The sequence below is a fragment of the Mustela erminea genome, chromosome 6 (genome assembly GCF_009829155.1).
Source record: "Mustela erminea isolate mMusErm1 chromosome 6, mMusErm1.Pri, whole genome shotgun sequence".
Lineage (NCBI taxonomy): Eukaryota > Metazoa > Chordata > Mammalia > Carnivora > Mustelidae > Mustela > Mustela erminea.
Genome location: NC_045619.1, coordinates 47,366,576 through 47,388,393, shown reverse-complemented (window position 1 = coordinate 47,388,393; position 21,818 = coordinate 47,366,576). Strand labels below are relative to the sequence as shown.

At 39.9% G+C, this 21,818-nt stretch overlaps 1 protein-coding gene and 1 long non-coding RNA gene across 5 annotated transcripts in view; one reads left to right on the top strand and one right to left on the bottom strand.

Moving 5' to 3' along the window:
- The window catches only part of BEST3 (bestrophin 3), a 72,550-nt gene that overhangs the window by 29,671 nt on the left and 21,061 nt on the right, over positions 1-21,818 (bottom strand). Inside the window, exons 1-4 of one of the 4 annotated variants that reach the window (XM_032347050.1) lie at positions 7,448-8,611; positions 5,770-5,935; positions 2,529-2,623; positions 1,798-2,031 (exon numbers count right to left, since the gene is read on the bottom strand). In XM_032347050.1, coding sequence (XP_032202941.1) covers positions 1,798-2,031; positions 2,529-2,623; positions 5,770-5,921 — 481 coding nt within the window. In that variant the 5' untranslated portion in view covers positions 5,922-5,935; positions 7,448-8,611. Of the gene's footprint in view, positions 1-1,541; positions 1,602-1,797; positions 2,032-2,528; positions 2,624-5,769; positions 5,936-7,447; positions 8,612-21,818 lie in introns of those variants that run through there. The other 3 variants (XM_032347052.1, XM_032347051.1, XM_032347053.1) reach the window with 3 other exon arrangements.
- Positions 12,012-15,526, top strand: LOC116593160. Its single transcript, XR_004286782.1, has 4 exons — positions 12,012-12,508; positions 13,653-13,789; positions 14,494-14,666; positions 15,395-15,526. It is a non-coding gene; the product is annotated as an uncharacterized LOC116593160 (long non-coding RNA).

The following is a 21,818-nucleotide window of genomic DNA, read 5'->3' as shown; positions in this document are numbered from 1 at the left end:
GTTTTCTTGTACCCTCAACATTGCCTCCAGCCTTTGCCCCCACTCCTCTGGGGCCCTTGTGCTTTACTTACTAGCCCTCTCTCCCCTCAGGCAGAGCAGGTGCCCTGGCTCTGGACTCAGGACATCTGCCAGACATTTTCCGCCATCCCTGAACTTCCTGTTCTTCCCAGAAACGTTGGCACAGGCCAAGGACAGTCAGACAGTGATGGAGGCATGTGTCCAGCTGGGGGGAGAGTGGAAACTGACCCCATGTGCACACTGACTCAGCTTTCTCTGTTGGGGAAAGGAGCAAGTTTGGTGAGCTAGCTGCCAGTCCACAGAGAGGGTGCCCACTCAATATGGTGGACTGTGGGCCAGTCAGGAAGGATCTGGCCTCTGGAGTGGCTCCCCCAGCTCGGAGGGCAGTGGTTTGGAACCTTTGCCTTTCTGCCCAGTGCGCAAACTTTATGTCCCTGTGGCTACAAGCTGTCCAATTACTGCTTTTTCTGCTTCTCGTGAGAACACTTCAGAGGGAGCGAGAACAGTACGGACATGTTCCCTGGGATGTCAGGGAACCAGACCTCAGAGGCACCCACACAGGCCTAGGCACCCTCATGGCTCCAGTCAGTTCTGTCCACACAAACCAACTGAGTCACTGAAGTCAGCACAAGGCTCATTATACCCATGCATAAAAACCTCCTCAAAAAAGCCCTCAAATACCAATCTTTTTTTAAAAAAAAAATATGTTTTCAAGGCCATTTCAGAAAAGGAGCCTGGATACAGCAACCTAATTTGAGACTGTACTCAATATAAAGGCAGAATCACCTCACGTTTTTTGTTTTTATTTTTGTTTTTTAAAGGTTTTATTTATTTATTTGAGAGAGAGACAGAGAGAACATGAGAGAGGAGAAGGTTGAAGGGAGAAGCAGACTCCCCGTGGAGCTGGGAGCCTGATGTGGTCCTTGATCCCGGGACTCCAGGATTATGACCTGAGCTGAAGGCAGTTGCTTAACCAACTGAGCCACCGAGGCGCCACCTCATGGTTTTAAAATGTGTATTTATTAATCTATCCCAACAAACTATCAGACCGACAAACAACCACCAAGCACAACTACCAGTTTTTATTCGGTGCCTGCCCACAATGATCTCATTTAATCCTCATCCCACTGAGGTCTGCTCTGACAGCTTCTCTCCTAAATATTAACACACCAAAGAGAACCATCCTCCCAACATGACTTGTTCCCAGCATACTGTGCCCAGGAGCGCGGGTTGAACAAATGCATCTATGTTTTTTTTGGGGGGGGGGTTCTTTTTAAAGTAATCTCCACACCCAGTGTGGGGCTTGAGCTCACAACCCCATGATCAAGTGTTGCACCTTCAGCAGACTGAGCCAGGCAGACGTCCCCAACTCCATCTACTTTGAGGAGTCAAAGAGAGACCAGAGCCACACTGCCTAGACAAAAACTCATGGTTGGTTCCTGCTAGAATGGACTTTTAGAAAAGGTCAGGTGATATTAACATGTTTCTAATAAATATAGTAATTATTATTATAGTATATTTACCTAAAGGCCATGTGACTCTTTGCCACTTAATTTGAAGTTGACTCTCTGCCACTTCCTCTCTTTTGCACCCCTAGGAAACTTCTTGAGAGCAGTGACTATGTCTTACTCATTTTTGCCTCTGAAGACTGTTTCTGGCACATAGGAAGTAATCAGTAAATGTTTCTTGGATAAATGAATAAATAAAATTTCAGAGGGATTTTGGAGGGTCCCATCTAGGCTAAGGGGAGTCCACGGAGGGCAAAGGCGTTCACCATACCTGCTTCAACCACGTGGTCCATGGTTGGGAACCTTTTGTACACAGCCGTGCTCACAGAGCGGAAGATGAGCAGAGACGTGAGATTGACATAGCGCATCAGCGTCCTTCTGAGCAGGCGCCCGTGCTCGTCCCTTCCGTGAACACTGCTGGAGATGAGGAACATCAGCCTGTCCGGCCAGGGCAGATTCACAAACTGGTTCCACCATCGGTTCACTACCAGAGTGACATAAAACCCTGTAAAGTGACAGGAAACGATAAAGCCATTTCTTGCAGCATACATGGTGACCCTGATGCTTTTAGCAGAATTTCAGCTTTTTTAGGGATTGGGATGTAAAAATATGTTGCTATCTGTATCTTAGAATTTTGCCCTCCTAAATAAATAAATAAATACATAAATACATAAATACATAAATAAATAAAAGTGATTTGTGCCTGGCAAGGCCTTAGCACCCAGTAAGTGGGTATTAGAGTTCAAATATTGACAGCAAAAATGGAGCGTTAGTGAAGAGGAAGCTTGATTGTCCAATCGCCAATGATTACCTCAAACTCGTTTGGGGTTAATTTAGCCAAAGCAGTCCTGAAGGAAAACCTTACGGGTGGCTGGGGTTCTATCGCAAGCGGTGGCTTTTCAGGCATGCCTCTCAGCTTGGAAACACTCCCATGCAGAGTCATCGGTGCCATCCTAACGGAGACAGCTGTGTGGCTGCATTCTGCGTGTGACCTATACTTACCAAGCACAAAGGTTACTGGAATTTGTTCAGCATATCTGTCACAGTAAATTGATAATTTTTCAAAGTAACGTTTTTGGGCTCCTGTAAGTAACAATCTGGAGCAAAAATAAAATGCATAGCCCTTTATGATATTATACTTCTGCACCTGCTTTGCAAGTGATATTCAGTGCAAACAATTAAGCACAAATAATTGTAATTTTTTTTTTAAGGCACAGTAACTTTCTTCCTACCTGAGCTGATGTATCTCAAAGACTTTTTAATTGCCGAATGGTTCAAGTACCAATGTTTTTAGTACATGAATGTTATTGGCCATTAGACAGTTGGGTTTATTAACTTTTATTTTTAAATACTTTACATTTTAAGCTTTTGTATGATGAATACATTGGATTTAGAGCAAAATACCTTATGAAAGTGTCCAATTTTCAATTATTCGTCAAGTATGCTTAAAAAAAAGTATCTTGATTAAGTGAATTAGTTGTTAAGTTAATTACTAAATAATAGCCCTAAATTTGACATCTTGATCTTACTCTTCCCTGAATATGCTACTTAGCACATTCTTGATCATATGTGCTATACTTCAAGGGATATTATAACTTTATTTCATAGCCTACAATTAGATAAAATATAAAACAATGCAGATATAACTAGAAGTAAAATTTTTTATTACTATATTTGGTGGGTTTATAGTTATATAATATAAATATAAAACTTTATATTACAGATCTGACCAAAACTCATTTTCTGGTATTGTTTGACATAAATTCATTTAATGAAACTATTATTGATGTTTATATTATAGGGAGGGGATTCAGAGGCAGAAGAAAGGTCTCAAGTCATGGTCAAGATCTAGAAAGAGGAACAACACAGATGAATTTGCATGAAAGAATGAGAACAGCTGTTCCAAGGGAAGAAGAAATCCCTTGGAAGTCCATGATAACATGTGCCAAGGGCGTGTTTGAGTCAGGAGAACTTGGATAAGGGAAGCAGAGGGATAATGAGGTAACAGGGAGCCACCAGCCAGATTGCAGATGAAAAGCTGGTGCTGAGAGGATTCTGGGGTGCAGGGTGAGCTTGGGGTGCAGGGTGAGCTTGGAATTCCTGCCTTGGCTTTGGAGGAAGTGTCAGAAATTCTCCAGTTAGGAACGGGTTGTGCAGGCGTGTCAAGGTCATGCCAATGACAAGTCACAGCCAGAACAGTTTCTAATACTCAGATGGAAATGGTCAAAGAGGATTTAAACGTGGAAAGCACAGGCCATAAGGTCAGAGGAGCCCAGGTTTGAATTCCAGATCAGCCACTTAAAGATTTGGACTTGGAACCTATCTTTAAATCTCTCGAGCCTCAGTTTTCCCATTTTTTGTAAATGGGAATAATAATAACTACGTGTTAGGAATGTTATGAAGCTTAAAGAATATATTATCTATACAACTACTTAACATATGATCTCATACTTAATCGATTAAAGAGGCTGTTATTATTAATAATTGGCCAAAGGAAAAAATATTCAGCTATTAGCTATATAGAAAGTTTAGTAGCTAGAAAGTACTAAAATGATGATTTTGTCAAGTTCACCCAAAGGAAAAAGAGATATAATCAAATAAATGAATTCTGTCTTTGACTTAGGATTTTTGCTAAGTGTAATTATTTGCTTATAATAGAATTTTAAAATTTAGAATTATTAGTACACATGAGAATGACACTGTGTCTATATTTTCCTACAGGTATGTTTGACTTTCTTGGTAAAGTCATGAATGACTTTGAGTTCTTGGTGTGTCTTTAATTAAGATTCAACATCTATTTTAATAAGATTTTATAGTTGAACGTTAAAAAAAATGAAGAATGACTAGCACAATTGATCATTATTATAAATGTAGGTACTTTATGGTCTAAAAAATTTTAAAAAAATATATGCATACTATTTTATGGGGTATAAATAAGATATTGGAGCAAAAGTGGAGGCCCTATGGAGGATTTCTGGCTAGGATGCAGCTGCTCTAAGTGCTCTTCTATCCTAAGCAGCGGTAGCAGCAATAAACTCACATTAGTAAAAATAAACTAATGAGACAATTATTCTGAAATGTCACGTGCCTTCCACCATTTCATATTCTGAAGGATTAGATGACACAAAAATAAATTGTCCAAACAATATTGTATTTATAAGACACAACTGAAAGAAGAATAGAGGTTTGTAAATAAAACTTTCCCTTTACAGATATTTTGATAGGCAGCAAAACAGCTCTTCCTATTCTACTTTTGATAATTATCAGCCGGCCAAATTATTATCCCTCTTCTTCAGATGGAGTCCCGCTGCTGCAAAGAAGAAGGCAGGTAAGAGCAATGATAACACAAATTTGTTCATCTGTATGTGGGAAAGAACAAACTGAACTACATAGAAAAGGAGGAAATACAGCCTCAAAAACCTTTAGCTTTTTTATTTTAAGTTCTAACTTCCCCAGAGTAGAAATGAATGCAATCAATTTTAATTAAAAAAAAAAAAAACTCACAAAGCTTCTCTTTTGTACTATTGATAAAATTTTATTAAGACCATGATTTTAGCCATGAAAGTATTTCTTGGACATGATTTTGCTCAGATTTTCTGTCAGTCTGACAGGCGTAGGTTGTGATATTGTAAAGAATAAACATCTTCTGTTGTGAATATAAGACACCTCAAACTCAGAAGATATCAACAAAATAAATTAGTTTTCAGGCCTTTATTGAGTTGAGGTATAGGTAAGATTGGCAGGCACCATCCTGGATAAGGTCTTGTCATTCCAGGCAAAAGATAGGAAAGTTGCCTGATATATACCATTCTCAAAGATGTTCATTATGTAGGTAGTTGCTATAAGCTGTCAAATTACAAACTGACATTATCAATGACAGAGCTGAGATGGGCACAAGTGATTATTTGTCTGTGGCCTTTGCCATTCCAAATCATCGCTGTGTATTTAAGTATGAATCTTCCCTTTTATACCTCTGGCGAAGTTTGGCAACATGACTCACTGTGATCAGCTAACGTGGGGCTGGAATGAAAGCCACCTGAATATGATAGAGTCTACTTAACATCCTGAGCATGGTTAGGTGTGGATTAAAATACCGTGTCCTGAGTTGAAGAAGGCAAGAGTGGATCATGCAAAGGAGGAGATTACATAATGCAAAAGTCAGCGGCAACCAAAGACTCCGATTTTTGAGACTGTATTCTTCCATGATATCTGATGGCCATAGGAGACATGCAAAGGAAGGTACCTGTACACCAAACTTATTGCCGTGTAAAAAACAGCAAAGACAATAAATTCCCTGTACAGTAGTTTGTAGATGCTGCCTCTCCACTTGAGGAGTAACCTATGAAATCCAAAAAAAGTCGCATTTGCTACTTTACTGGAGTACGTGACAGTCATCTTGGATAGCTTTTCTAGAAGAGCAAGAAGACAAAACACAAGTAAAAAGCAATGTTTAAGTTTGAGCGTTAAGTCTATGTCTCAGACTCAAGCCCCTAACCAGCCATCTCCCCATTCTGCCTTGCTCTGTTTAACCGATTTGGAATTTGGCGATAAGCACCTTCGCCTTGCTGAATCTTTTAGGAGGAAAGGGGAGTTAAGTAGTCTCTGGAAAGGGTGATATTGGAACTTGCATTCATTTCTAAATGTTATCCAGGTTTTATAGTCATCACTTAGTAATATTTAAATGAACAAATGTGATCTGAGAAGTGTGTTTTCTTAATTCATGGGAAGATTTAGGGTATCGATATGCTATATAAATTGACATTTCCAAAAGCACCAGCCAAATGTACTCTCTGGGTCTTTATTTGCTAAGGTATATAAAGAAGTATCTATTTCACCCTTAAATTTCCTGAGGGGGAATAGATAGCTCTCTACTTAGAAATCAGGAGATACTGTTGAAAGAAGCAAGCCTCTTGTGGGAATTTAATTCATGAGTCACTTTTGCTGGTTTTAGTTGGATGTGGGTACCTCTGTAGTGGGGCTCCAAGTGCATGAGAAACCCTCTGTACACTTTTCAAGGAAGGGTCACCGTGATAGTAGTGGACTTTTCCCTGGAAAACTCATCATAAAATACCTAGGGAGGTTCACTTTCTTTTTGGAACTGACCAAAATGAGGCCCCGATTTGGGTTCTCTCTACTTGGATCTGTTCCGTAGATGTGAGTAGGATGAGAATGGGACCCCAATGCCTCGTTCCAGTGAGTTCTCTGGAATTCCACTGCTTTTCAACAAGACAGAAAACATTCAAGTTCTGAGATGGCCTTGAACTAATCCGGCACCACTACTCTCTAACATGGAGCAGAAACAGATAACAGGAGAGGTCTCTGAAATCTTTTTTGCTTCAAAAGGATCTATGAGGAGGGTCTTACAGAGAGCTACTTAGATGGAAGTTATGGGGGTTTTAGAGAGATTTGGGCTAGACACAGGAAATAAATCCTCTAGCAGATTTCTTACAGGAAGTAGCCTGCAGCACACATTTTATCTAAACGAGAAAAGTTCCTGTCTTTATTCGGAGGTGAGAAAACAATCCAATTCTGATTTGCCTAGTTTCCCTGAAGAAATAAAACTCTGGCACTACATTCACAAACTTAAACTTTCAGCATCACTGATGTTAGAAAAGAAATCGGGGCTTTTTGGCATAAGGAAGTGGCATTACGAGAGGACGGCAATCATGCCACAAAACCAGTCTCATTTTCCCATCTTTACCTTGTCTATCTGTCTAATGTTGAGTAGAGCCAAAATGGGGGGAGAGGAGCATAATAAATTAAGCCCACTTCATAATTTGTTCTCACGGGCAGTCTCATTTTAGCCAACAGTCCTCAACTTGGTTTAACAGCTCTCACATCTGTTTCAGCCGTCAGAAAAATTAAGATCGGATAGAGTAGAGGTCAGAATGAAAATACACGGGTACTCTTTGTGCACTAACCTATTTCTTGGGTTCGGAGACTCCGGCAGGAAAGAAAATCTTGCAATTTCAGGCTCCCCCTGAAGAGGAGCCTTCAGGTCCGTGCTGTGTTCGGCTTCCCGCTCCGCTCGTGCACACTCAGATTTCCTTTCCTTCTCTGGCCACCGAGAAGACCCAGAGGGTGACAGGTCCAGGAGTTAAATGTTTTTCCACTTGCGGAGGCCTGTTTATGCCAATTTGCCCACTGATGACAGTTATAGCCGGGAACAAACAGAAGCAACAGCTGCTGATGTAGCTTTTTTCTACTCTATAATTATAACTCCACCTGCCGCCCAAAGTACCCCTTTGAATGAGAAGTCGGAGGTGCCGTGGAGGAGGTTGGGCCCTTGAAGTCTTGTTATTCTCATTTCGGTTCTACCCTGGGATCAAGGAAGACAGATCCATTTTCCCCTAAAGTGTTCTGTTTAGAAGTTCACTGGCCACAAAGGGGAATCAGGGTAGTCTGGGTGTGCTTAGTTAGGATGAAGAGTGAGTTGTTGTGAGGCCATAAACTGGGGCAGATGAGAATATATACAAGATTTTCACTCGTTTGAGAGGTATTGAGAATGATCTTCCCTTCAAAGCAACAAGCATGTGTGTTTGTGAATGCATGGGCATGTGCGCGTGCGTATTTTAGAAAAGCAAAGAGAATTATTGTGTGTGATGATGGCTTAGTGCAGTGGAAAACAGCACACGGATTCATGACATTTGTTACCCTTCTGTGGGAAGCTAGGAAAATTTTTTAATAATTCAAAATGGCTTCCATAGTTTTCTTCTTGAGAGAGGGAATACATTGGCATTCTCTAAATAGTGAAATAAATAATTCAGGGCCTTTGCAACCTTCTAAAGTAATGTGTGCCCCAAGCATTACAACTTTAGTTTAACTGAAACAACAACAAAAGACATATATTTTTGTGAGGAAAGAATAAAAAAAATGCTTATTTTGAAGTTGAGGAATATACATTGAAAAGGGTTTTTTAAGTAGCATCTTTAAGTTTTATATGCATTTGCCTGGTTTCTTTATTAAACTATAAGAACCCTAGAGCAAAGACAGAGCATAGGTGTCTAATACCTTGCCCCCATCCCTGTTCACAGTTCTAGAATGAAGTGGATAATGGATATTCAGTATGCATCTGTTGTTTGATTAACATCTTTTTTTTTTCCAGTAAGAAGAATTACTGCCTTTATTTATTTTATTTTTTATTTTTTTATTTCTTTTCAGCATAACAGTATTCATTGTTTTTGCACCACACCCAGTGCTCCATGCAATCCGTGCTCTCTCTAACACCCAACATCTTATCATCACTGTGACGCTTCTGTGAGTACATTTGGGGGAATTTGTGAACATTTTAAAAACACATGTATCATGCTGCACGTTTTACATGTGGTTGCCATGGGAAGTGGTTGACTAGACCTGATGGTGCGTTTATAAGGGTTTGCAAGACTGATCAGTGTTATAGAGTTTGAGCAAATCTAAACCCGAGTGCTTATGAAATAGAAACATGGAGAGTATTTTTAAAAAAAATTCTTACTTTTGTGTCTCCTACTGAAACATGGCAGGATTCCCAGCAGTAAGGACCGTGGAACCAGGGGAGTCGGCCTCCTCTATGGGGCACTGTTGGCTGGTCTCACTTTTAAACAAGGTTAATGATGCTCATCTTTCCCATTACACTGTTTTGAGGAATGACTAATTAATGGTTAAGATCGCATTCGAAATGCACGTTAGTCAATAATGATTAGACTAAATGAACAAACTCTCATTACTGAGCTCTGAGTCCGGGGGCTATTTCTAACAATGTCCAGAGAGATGCCTTTCAGAGATGAACTCATTAGAGGGGACAAGCCACTACAGCTTATTTCAAAATATCCAACAAATGCCAAATGGCACAGTTAACTGGTCATATGACTTTTTGACGAAAAATTTAAAGTTTCTTGTTAAAAATAGACATTTTCCCAGATTCTGAAAGTAACATATGCTTATTAAAAAATAAAAAGTAAAGCAACGTATAAAGAACAGAGTTATACTCTATATTGCTACCCTAGAGGAGTGATAATCATTTGGCACAGTGTTCATCTTTCCAGATTTCTGCAGAAAATATTTTAATTCCTATAATTAATAGTAAACAATATGATAGACATCTCTTTTTGTATATATATGTGAGTGTATAAATATATGTATACACATAGACACAAACACACATATATATATTTATACAATTCCAGTCATATTTTGACAGTAAACATCAGGTAATGTGATCCTGACCACTCTGACTCTCAATGATCCTAATAAACACATTTGTCTTTGATTCCAATAAAGATCCAGTGACAGGAAAATTCATAAAAAAAGAACAAGGGATCATTTCTAAGTGATGAGAATACTGATATTCATTCGTAGGTGTCTGGATAAATCACTGGTCATTCCTCAAAGGCAAACAAGAACAAACTGAAGTAGCATTGCCAATTCCTCGAGTAGAACCAGCTTTTAAAAAAGCCCTACATTCATTTTAAACTCTTCTACTTATTTCATTGATGTGAGAAATCCTTTTGTTTTTAAAGAAAGGTATTTTTTTTAAAGATTTTATTTATTTGACAGAACGAGACCCACCAAGAGAGAGAACACAAGCAAGCGGAGTGGGAGAAGGAGAAGCAGGCTTCCCGCTGAGCAGGGAGCCCGATGCGGGGCTCAATCCCAGGACCCTGGGATCATGACCTGAGCCAAACCCAGATGCTTAACGAGCTAAGTCACCCAGGCGCTCCACTTACATTATTAAATAAGGAATAAGGAATAAGTAAACATGTTTGAACAGGATAAGGGCTTGAAAAAAATCTGTGTTACAGAAAGAATGGGTAGAGAGAATGGGATGGATTTGAGTGGACAGGGAGTATAGGAAGGGAACCAGTCTGGAGTTATTATGGCTGTTCCTGTAGGAACTGGGGTGGCGGGTGAGTGGAATGCAGAGAAAGGATAGTGAGAGAAAGCCCAGAGGAAAACTACCACAGGAGGGAAAACCAGTTGCAGGGGCTTGGGGGGAGTGGAAGGAAGAGGAAAGAGATGTCTTCTAGGACTCTTCCTTTGTCCTTTGAGCCCACTTGCTTAACAAGAACTACAGAACATGATTTCAAATTTGTTCAAGTGACATGGTTCTCTGTAGAGCACCATGCAACTTTGATGTTTGATTTGATCCTGTAAATAAGAACATCTTATCAGAAAGCAATGGGTGCAAAGTAAAATCACAGGTAGAAGCCCATGGGCCCATAAAAAGGCAAGTCGTTGAATTATGTATGATTAGATAATCCTCAGGTTTTCTGTTAATAATTCTGTTAATAATACTTTTTCTGGCATTTGCTCATTTTGCAATATGCTGGTTCTCTAAAAGAGATAGTAGTCAGGGCTGAAGCCCAAGAAAAATTCATAGGGTAAACTTTCAATTGAGAGCATTCATTCATGCTTTTTTTCCCCACAGCAGGGTACCTTGGCTCAGCTGGTTTGAGAGCATGCACAGTGATATTTTTTCCCTACAGTTAATTTTCAGTGGGCTCAGAGGGGCTGTAAGCTTCTTGAGAACTCCTGCTTTACTCTTTCTTGCTTCTCTTTCCCTATTTACTGTTGCTGTGAAGCAGCTGACTGGGACAAGCCATGTGTCAGTCCAGATGTATGGAGGTCTCTGATACATGGTGTTGGTGATGTAACGCAGCCAAAAGTCAAACCAAAGTGGGGTTAGTTAAGTTTTTTCTTTTTGACTTCAGGGGAGACATAGAGAACGTCTAGGATTAGAAAGGATATTGAATTTTATTACAGATGAAGTTCTAAGCTCCTAAGGGACTGGATATTTGAGGAGTCATCATCACTTTCTTTACACCGAGTAATTGCCAACTCAGCAGAACAGCAATGCATTAGTTCAAATTCTGAAGGTTATCTTTTTCTAATGGACAGTACAGAAATGTTGTTCTATTTTAGCGATGGAAGCCTAGAGTCTAGAGGGTTCTTACTATGGTGCTTAAAGTGTATCCTGTGCTTTCTAATCAATTATATTTCTTAAATGGATGGGACTGCTTAGCTCAGGTACATTCCTGATCGCTAAAGGAAAAACCAAAAAACCAAGAAACCCTGCAACATAAAACCAACCAAAGAGCAGTATAGTTTTACATGAAAAAGTATACTGCTTATACTTTTTTGCATAAACAATATTTTTTATTCTAATATTTGTATATGCAAATCCAAATATATTGTTTATTCCAAACAGCTGAGAGATTCTGTTACTTTACCACTGTAATGGTAGGAGGTAGCCATCTGGAAATTATAGAACTATAAAGGGAAGATACAGGTGAATAGAAAAATTCCGAGCATAAATCTCTGGATGCCTCTAAGACACCTTTCCAACCTTTCCATCTGAGGTAAAATGCATGTGGAAATGAAATACAGATGTTGGTTCTGGTTCTCTCACATGGTGGGTTGCTGCTTAATGGCTATTGCTGGAGAGGGCAGTGGGTTTGGAGTAAGAAAATGAAGGAGAAACTCCAGTTTGTGTTCCATATATTTTTGTATTTTTAAAGTAACACCCATATTTTCATATTTAATCATATGCAATAAAAATCTTATTTAATACCACTTCCAAATCTACTCCTCCACCTCAGATCTTTTATCCAACTCCAGAATGTTCATCATATTCTCATCAACATCTCAAATCCAACATGCCCCAAACTGGACTCCTAATCTTTTTCCTAGAAAATGCTCCATCTGCCACCTTCCATGTCAATTGATGAAAATTCCTTCCTCCCAAAAGGTAAAAACCTTGGAGTCACTCTCCGCTCCTCTCTTTCTTTCCTACCACAGGCCAGTCTTCCACAAACCCTCCACTTCCCAGATAGACTCAGAATCTGTCACCTCACTCTCTGCTCACGTGCCTGGTCTTCCTCCCCCGCCTCCCCGAGCCACCATCATCATTCTCACGGCTTGTTCTGGCAGCTTCCCGGCACACCTCCCTGCTCTCCACTTGTTCTCTTTCGTCCTCTGACAAGAAGGCAGAGTGCTCATACTGACAGGTAGGTCAGGTGCGTGGTGTCACTCTTCTGCTCAAAGCCCCTCCATGGCTCCCTCTTAAAAGCCCAAGTCCTTCAACTGTCCACAAGGTTCATGGCTGCAAGGCCCCATTTCCTCTCATGTTTTTTTCCTATCATTCTTCCCTATCCTGTGGGTCACATTCCTCTCCTTTCCTTCCTGGAACATATCTGGCATGGTCCCATCCTAAAGCCCGAGAAATGGCTCATCTTTGTGCCTGGAATGCCCTTCTTACAGGTATTTGAGGCATTGTCTCCCTCACTCTTTCAGATCTTTGCTCAAATCTTTTCTCCATGATCTGATAATCTTACTTAAAATTGCACACTGACCCAGTGCACCTCTCTCCCCCTTGCACTCCTGATCCCCTTTATCCTTTTGCTTTTTATCCACGCCATTAATCTCTTTTTAAAAAAAAAGATTTTATTTATTTATTTGACAAGCAGAGATTACAGTAGGCAGAGAGGCAGGCAGAGAGAGAGGAGGAAGCAGGCTCCCTGCTGAGCAGAGAGCCCGATGCGGGCCTGGATCCCAGGACCCTGAGATCATGACCTGAGCCGAAGGCAGGGCTTAACCCACTGAGCCACCCAGGTGCCCCTATCTCCTTTATTTTTAAGAAAGAGTCTATCTATGTATCTATCTATGTATCTATTTATTTATTTGACAGAGAGAGAGAGAGAAAACACACAATCAGGTGGAGCAGCAGGCAGAGGAAGAGGGAGAAGTAGGCTCCCCGCTGAGCAGAGATCCATGTCTCCTTTAAATGTATCATCTAATTCACATATATATTGTGTTATTGTCTACTCATCCCTACTAAATTGGAAGTTTCATGAGGGTAGGGGGCTGTTTGTTTTGCTCACTGATGAAAACAAAGTGCACCCAATGCCTAGTTCAATAAATATTTCTTGAATGAATACATCTAAAGGAGAGACTAGAGAGGTTTTCACTTTTTTTTCATGTAAGTTTCACGAGCACAGATTCCATTATTTTGTTACTTGCTTTATATCTAACACCTAGAGAAGTATCTGGCATCTCATAGGTACCCAGTAAATACTTGTGAAATGAATAAGAGAACATATATTTTTATTCAGATGTTTAAGCCTATCTTTTTCATAGAAATGTTTCTTACAGGATGAAAATGAAGAGACTGGGAATTTTTCCTGCAGCGGTTTTATAGCGCGCCAGAAAGTGAGAGGCTGAGAGCACTTCGGGACCTCTGAGTACTGACTCCGCGTTCTTCCTGGACTGTGGGAAGCTACGCCTGCATTGTGTGGTCACCTCTCTTCTGAATTTGTGTATCCTTCGCTCACTCAGGAATTTAGAGAGTAGGGGTGTGGGTGGTTCCAGAGTTCCAGACAACCATCTGTAACTCTGCCTCTTACAGTGTTTTTTTTTTTACTGACCTCAAGGAGATTTAGTGGAGGATACCACTGTACTTTAAATAGCAATAAGGAAAGAGGCAGGAAAAAATTGATTCCTTTCACTTCCTATTGACTACCCTTTGGCATCATTTTGTTCCACGCAAGGGACTGAGTACTCACTTTGCTGGTGACAGACGCCTTGCACACTCATTAAAATAGCAGGGTAATGAAAGAATGAATACAGTAATTGGCCTTTAATGCTGGTCTAGGTGGTGATGATATCACTTATGGTACACAGAAGGGGCCTTGAGGTTCTTGACCTTGAATGCCCTTCTGGGATAGGGGTTATGGTTCTTTGTGAAGATTAAATTACCAAGGTCCTTTAGTGGACTATTAATGACTAAATCCCAATAGCAGAGTAGTAGTATATGAGGGGTGTAGATACGCTGTTAAAGGTTATTTCAGAGCACATTCTGACATATTTCAATATTTTTTGACATAAAAATGGAGGTAAATTGAGAATTAAGTCTTGTCTTTACTCTTTAACACCCTCTATGTACCCTGATAGTTTGGGGATGACTCATATTCACTCTCATCTGTTTTTCCCATAGGCTCATAATGAGACTAAATTAAAAGCCCAAAAATGAGTTGCATAAAAGCAAACTCAATAGAACTCAGCTCGTAGACCTCATGGCTTTAAGAAAATGAGGTCTGAGTGTGTGTGGACAAGGCTACTTTTCCCTTAGCATAGCACTGTCTTGTTACAAGAAGACCAAAGAAAAAGGTAAGTTATATACAGTTTCCTTTTCATTCCAGCAAAACTGGGGGGTTGCTTTTTTTATCTTTGCCTTCCCTTCTGCAAACCCATCTTTTAAAAGTTTAATTTAGTTGTGTTTATCATTAGACTATTTAAGAGAACCAGGATAGTTCTTTGTAAACTTCATTACTATCTAACAAAATTACATATTAACTCACTTTTGACTCCACAATCCCATTTCCAAAAATTCACCTTGAAGCATGCCTCCAATAATGCAAAAATGCATATATATCAAGAAATCAATAGCAGCATTATTTGCAGCTGCAAAATATTGAAAAGAATCTAAATGCCTCTATGTAGGCCAGTGGTTGAATAAACTATGGTAGTCCACAAAATGGAGTACACAGCTGCAGAAAGGATTAAGAGTGATCTTTATAAATTGATAGGGAGTGACTTCCAGGGTATACTGGGTGAAAAAAACAAAATGCAAAAGATTCAAATAAACACGTGGGAAGATATTTGACATCATTAGTCATTAGGAAAATGCATATCAAAACCACTTCACACCCAGTAGGATGGCTATAATTAAAAAATAAACAAACATGGAAAATAGCATGTGTAGGCAAGGATGTGGAGAAATTGGCACCCTTTGTGCATTGCTGGTAGGAATGGAAAATGGCTATGGAAAATGGTCTGGTGGTTCTTCCAAAAGTTAAACATGAAATTACCCTATGATCTGGCAATTGTATTTCTAGGTTTTTATCCCAAAATATTGAAAATAGGTCTTCAAACAAATATTTGTGCATGAATGTTCAAGGCAACACTATTCACATTAGCCAGAAGATGGAAACAACCCAATTGCTCATCAGCTGATGGACAGATAAACAAAATGTGGTAAATCCATACAATGGAATATTATTTAATCATAAAAAGAAATGAAGTACTGATACAGGCTACAACGTGGATGAACCTCAAAAACATTATAGTAAATGAAAGAAGCCAGTTACAAAGGTCACACATATGGCAGAGTTCCATTTATATTAAACATCCAGACTAGGTAAGTCCATGGAGACAGAAAACAGATTAGTCATTGGCAGGGACTGTGGGGAAGGAGAAATGGGGAGTAACTTCTTAATGGTTATGGGGATTCCTTTTGGGGCAGTGAAAATATTGTGAATCTAAGCAGAGATGGTGGTTGTGTGTGAATGTACTAAATACCAGTGAACTGTGCACTTTAAAATAGACCTTTTTATATTCTGTGAATTGTACCTCAAAAATAAAAGAAAGGGTCCCTATGGTATGCCTCCCTTCATGAAAGAAAATGGGGGGAGATAAAATATATACGTATCTGTTCATTTGTGCAAAAGATACACAAGGATTAAATGTAATGAAGTTGGGTACTCAGCATTGGAGGGGAGTGAGGTGGGAGGAATGAGGAAGTAGGAGTTGGTAGCAGGGTTGGGAGAATGACATTTACCTGATACTTTGTTTTGTAGTTTTGGATGGCTCTGACTCTTAAAACCATAGTATTGTTTCACATATCCTCAAAATAAAGAATTAAAATCAACCAGGATGTGAGGAAACCCCAATTTGGAATACAAAGAGTAACAAATGGATATAAATATTACTGATGAATATCATAACCATACTAAAGAAGTTAGGGAAGAACCAACTAACTCTGGAAGATAGTATTTAGACTGTATAATGTAAGGCTAAAGACAGAACTGCCTGCAAATATTATCCTCTAGTTTGTAAATTTTTTTCCTGAGGGGTGTGGGTTAGCAATTCTGAAACTACTTTATCTGTATACTAGGATAGAAAAAAAATAAATAATGAGCTTCGGTGAGAAATGATTGATTCCAGGGGAAATACAAAATGAATCTGGAATAGCTTATGGTGCCATAAAGTATGGAAGTACTAAAAAATGATGGCATGTGTAAAAATGATACAAGAACCCACTTGAAAGAGCTTCTAATGGAAGGTAGGACAAGTTGAGCTAAAAAATAACAATGATAGTAATGGATTATAACCTGGAAAATGAAATAGGTATCCCTGAGTTCATGCTGATACAAATAAATAATTGAATAAATAAATAAATGGGGAGAAGGAACAACTCTTCTTTAATAAATATAGAAGGAATGATAGAAAATCAACAAAAGGCAAAGACAAGAATAGTTAATGGACACTAAAAGCAGTGAAGATAAAGAATGTTGAGAGATAGGATATTTACATAAACTCAAAGTATTTCCTAACAAGATAGTTTTACTTACAAAAGGATAAATAGTGCTTTACAGAGATGAAACCTGGCTAATACTGTACAGCTAAGTGATCAAAGTCAACTTCACCATTAAAAGTCATTGACATCAGAATCCTTAAGATGAGGCACTGAGAAAGGCATACCCTCACTCTCACTGTATTCCTACTTCAAATGCATAACCTCAACTTAATACCGAGAAAACATCAGACTAATTGAGGGATATTCTACAAAATAATTGACCAGTCTTTGAAAATGTCAAGATCATGAGATATAAGGAAAGACTGAGAAACAGTTACAGACTGGAGGAGATTAAGGAAACACGACAATTGGATCTTGTACCAGAAAAAGGACATGAGCAGGGCAACTGGTCAAAATTGGATAAGGTATGCAGACTAGTTAGTAGTATTGTATCAATGCTAACTTCCTGGTTTTGACCACTGTGTTGTGGTTAGTTAGTAAGATGTTAACAGTAGGGGAAGCCAGGTGAAGAGTATATGGGAAATTTGGTGCAACTTGTCTCTAAGTCTAAAATTCTTCAAAGTAATAAGTTAAAAGAAAAGTCTTTCTCACTTAAAACCTTTTTGTTAGGGCACCTGAGTGGCTCAGTGGGTTAAGCCTCTGCCTTTGGCCCAGATAATGATCTCAGGGTCCTGGGATCGACTCCCGCATCGGGCTCTCTGCTCAGCGGGGAGCCTGCTTCCCCCTCTCTGTCTGCCTGCCTCTCTGCCTACTTGTGGTCTCTCTCTCTGTCCAATAAAAATAAATAAAATCTTTTTAAAAAATTCTACAAAAAACATTTTTGTTTATTTTGCTCGCTTTCACATTGAGCTGAGGCAAGATTTTTAAAATACGGGTAGAGTGACATCATTACTTTCCCTTTCAAAAAAAAAATAAGAGATTAAGGAAGGAACTTGGGATTATTAAATTAAGATGTTTCTAGTCCCTCTCCCTTCCTAGAGAAAAGATTAAATTGAAATAGGAAAATGGTGTGGCAAGATGTCAGGGAGAGGATCCAGTGGGATGAAATGATCTCGGAAAATGTTACCATCCCTCTGCCTGAATGAAAGAGGGGAGGGAGAGGTTAGTGGAACCCAGAGAGGGTAGCTGAATGAAAAGGACACTGGATAGGATGTGTGGGTGCCTTCTGGGGTAGGACACAACCAATTGACAGTAACAAAGCAGGGGAGCCTGGTGAATAGAATGGCCCAGTCTTACTTGTCTTCTGCCTTCCAAGCTCCTGCCAGGGCCTCCGACCGGCTGTACCGAACCAGAAGCCAGAGGTCAGTTTAAACATACCCGCCTTTAGGGATTCAGAGGGGAGTACAGGGATCTGGAGGAAGAAAGGAAAGCTATCAAGTACTGAGATCAGCTAGTCTATCCCCCTCATTTTGCAGATGAGCAAAACAAACCTCAACGAGGGAAAAAAAGGCATCCCATGTCACAATAAAAGGCAGTGCGATAGGGCTGAAAACCCATTGGTCTTTGAGTTGAAACACCTAAGTTCTGTCTTGGTTTGGGGCTTCAGTTTCCACACCTATGAATAAATGAAGTAGACTAAAGCAGTGGTTCTCAGTTTGGGGTACACATACCCCTGGCATATCCCTGAAGGCTTTGAGGAGACAAAAGGGCATGAATAATTTTAAGTGTGTCATTTTTTTAGACCCACACCTTCCTTGTATGTATGTATTCTTATCTAAAGTTAATGTGCTTTCCTTTCGATGATTGTTCTTCCACTTGACAAAAGAGAAGCCTTCTCCTTGGCCATCTCGAATATTACTATCATGCATTATTTCCACATGTGGGGGCACCAAATGAAGGGACATCTTGAAAATGCATCGTTTTGGGGGCATATACCTGTGACAACAAACCAGAGACTTTCAAGGAAGAAATATTGGAAGGGGCAGCAGTTACTGAGGACAAATAGGCATTCACACATAGACTTTCTGCGAAGGGTTTGGATCTTACAAATAAACATTTCACATTTCAAACCTAAGGTTGAAAGCAGGTCTTTGTTCTTTTAGGAGGAAAGAAGTTTCTAGAGACAAACAAAAAAGCCAGACTCTTAACTATAGAGAACAGACTGGTGGTTATCCATGGGGATGTGGGGAGTAGGCAAAATAGGGGGATTAAGAGTGCACTTATTCCGAGGAGCACTGAGTAATGTACAGAACTGCCGAAACACTGTATTGTATGCCTGAAACGAATACAGCACTGAACATTAATTATACTGGAATTAAAAATATTTTTATTTAAAAAAGTAAAATTGTGTCAAATCTACCTCGATGAAGCTGTTAAAAACATTTAAAAAAATTCAAATCTGTTTCTGATTTAGATGATGAGCAACTTGAAGTCTTCCTGGAACTGGTCATGCCACATACCAGGCTGACTGGCACAACTGTAAATGATAATATGCAATTGTTTCTACTTCTTACACATACGGTTTTATTATTGTATAGAGCTCTTGCGTCTTCACAGAAAAACCAGTTCATGGTGAGTTAGACAAGACCAGTTGTCACTTCTTTTGAACACTCTTTTTATTTTATTTTTTAAAGATTTTATTTATTTATTTGACAGAGAGAGACACAGCAAGAGAGGGAACACAAGCAGGGGGAGTGGGAGACGGAGAAGGAGGGGGAGTGGGAGAGGGAGAAGCAGGCTTCTTGCCGGGCTCCCATTGGGCCTTGATTCCAGGACCCTGGGATCATGACCTGAGCCATAGGCAGATGCTGAGTCACCCAGGTGTCCCTTTTGATCACTCTCAAACTCAGATGTAGGAATTGCCATGCTGGCTCAGCCTTAGATTTATCTTACTCTGGTGTCTCCCTGAGGAGTAGCAGTGATCTCTTCAATGCCAACTTTAAGGCTAATAATTTCCAAGTTTCTAGTAGTTGTCAATTATGATTCTGCCTTCCTTACATTCCTCTAAACATCCCCTCCAATTCTTTTTTTTTTTTTTAAAGATTTTATTTATTTATTTGACAGACAGAGATCACAAGTAGGCAGAGAGGCAGGCAGAGAGAGAGAGAGGAGGAAGCAGGCTCTCCGCGGAGCAGACAGCCCGATGCGGGGCTCGATCCCAGGACCCTGGGATCATGACCTGAGCCGAAGGCAGAGGCTTTAACCTACTGAGCCACCCAGGCGCCCCAATCCCCTCCAATTTTTGAAAATAGTATTATTGTTTTGTTAAAATGACAACATGCTCACTGTAAAATTTCGAACAATTCAGGATAGTAAAATGGAAGGACAGAAAAATCCCAAATTTCACCCATCAACAATAACTGTTAACATTTGATGATGGTCTTTCCAGATACATTCTATGCCTAGAGACACATGCACATTATTTTCCATAAATGAGACCGTCTTATGCATGCTGTGTGGTAATCTGCCCTTCCACCGAACGCTATGCTATGAGATGTGTGCTGTACATTACACATATTTTTCAGATTATTTATTTATTTGACAGACAGAGATCACAAGTAGGCAGAGAGGCAGGCACAGTGAGAGGAGGAAGCAAGCTCCCTGCTGAGCAGAGAGCCCAATGCAGGGCTCAATCCCAGGACTCTGGGATCATGACCTGAGCCAGAGGCAGAGGCTTTAACCCACTGAGCCACCCAGGTGCCCCCACATCACACATGTTTTATGTATATGTTCAATACTCCGTTTAGATTGTTTCCAGTTTTTCACTTTCAAAAAACTCTGTGACAAATATTCTTGTGCATATTTCTTTTCATGTTTCTGCAGTGTCTCTGCATTAATGGATTGTATTAGTTTTAGATTGTAGACACCTTTGAGAATCTAATGAGAGCTATGTACTACCTCCCTTGCAAACTACACGTAGTCATATACCTCATTTTGACTTTGACAATTTTTGTGTGTGTTCCTAGATATGCCCCTCGAAGTTCATCCTTGCTGAGGATACTTGCTAAAGATCCTTGGCCTCCGAATTAAGAATACCTACTTTAGGGGCACTTGGGTGGCTCAATGGGTTAAGCCTCTGCCTTCGGCTCAGGTCATGATCTCAGGGTCCTGGGATCGAGCCCCGCATCAGGCTCTCTGCTCAGCATGGAGCCCGCTTCTCCCTCTCTCTCTGTCTGCCTCTCTGTCTACTTGTGATCACTCTCTCTCTGTCAAATAAATAAATAAATAAATAAAATCTTAAAAAAAAAAGAATACCTACTTTAGAGTCAACCTGTAAGTTTTAATAGCCTTTAAATTTATTTATATTAATTTATCACATGTGAAGTATTCATATGTCTCTCTGTCTCTTTTAATTGCGTCCAACCCTCCAGGCTCTGTCTAACTTTGGAGGTTTGGTGACATAGTAAATAATCAGATTACATAACTTTCCATTGATTGCCACAGGGGCTGATGTGATTTTGAACATGGAACAATGCATTCCATCTAACTTTATAGGCTTTAAGAAAGTCTCATAAACAAAAATTTCATAGGTTAAAAAAAAGGTATTAGAGCATTTGATTCCTTCATTCAGCATGTAGACATTGAGTAGCAGCTCTGTGTCCATCTTGGTGCTGGGAGCTATGAGTAAGGCTTCCATCCCTTCCTTCAAGGGCTTCACTGTCTAGAAGGAGAGTCAAGCTTACGGACACATCATTGTCAGGTGGGGATAGATTACAATCTGCTCTCACAGGGCAGCATGAACACAGAGGTGTGAACTAGCACACACTCAGGGAACTTTGGCGGGTCTGCGTGACTGAAGGGTAGCGGTCAGGAGGAAACAGCCATCCTCTCAGAGGTGTTATTAGCAAACCTGCTCTTTTCACATGGCCCATTCTCCAGCCCCACCCATCTGAAAGTTCTTCCCTTTTCTCTGGACACAATATTTACTTCACTACTGAGGGAGACTCACTACTGACTTGAAATCCAACCATATCCTGGATGGCTAAAGTGAATCTAGGAAGCCA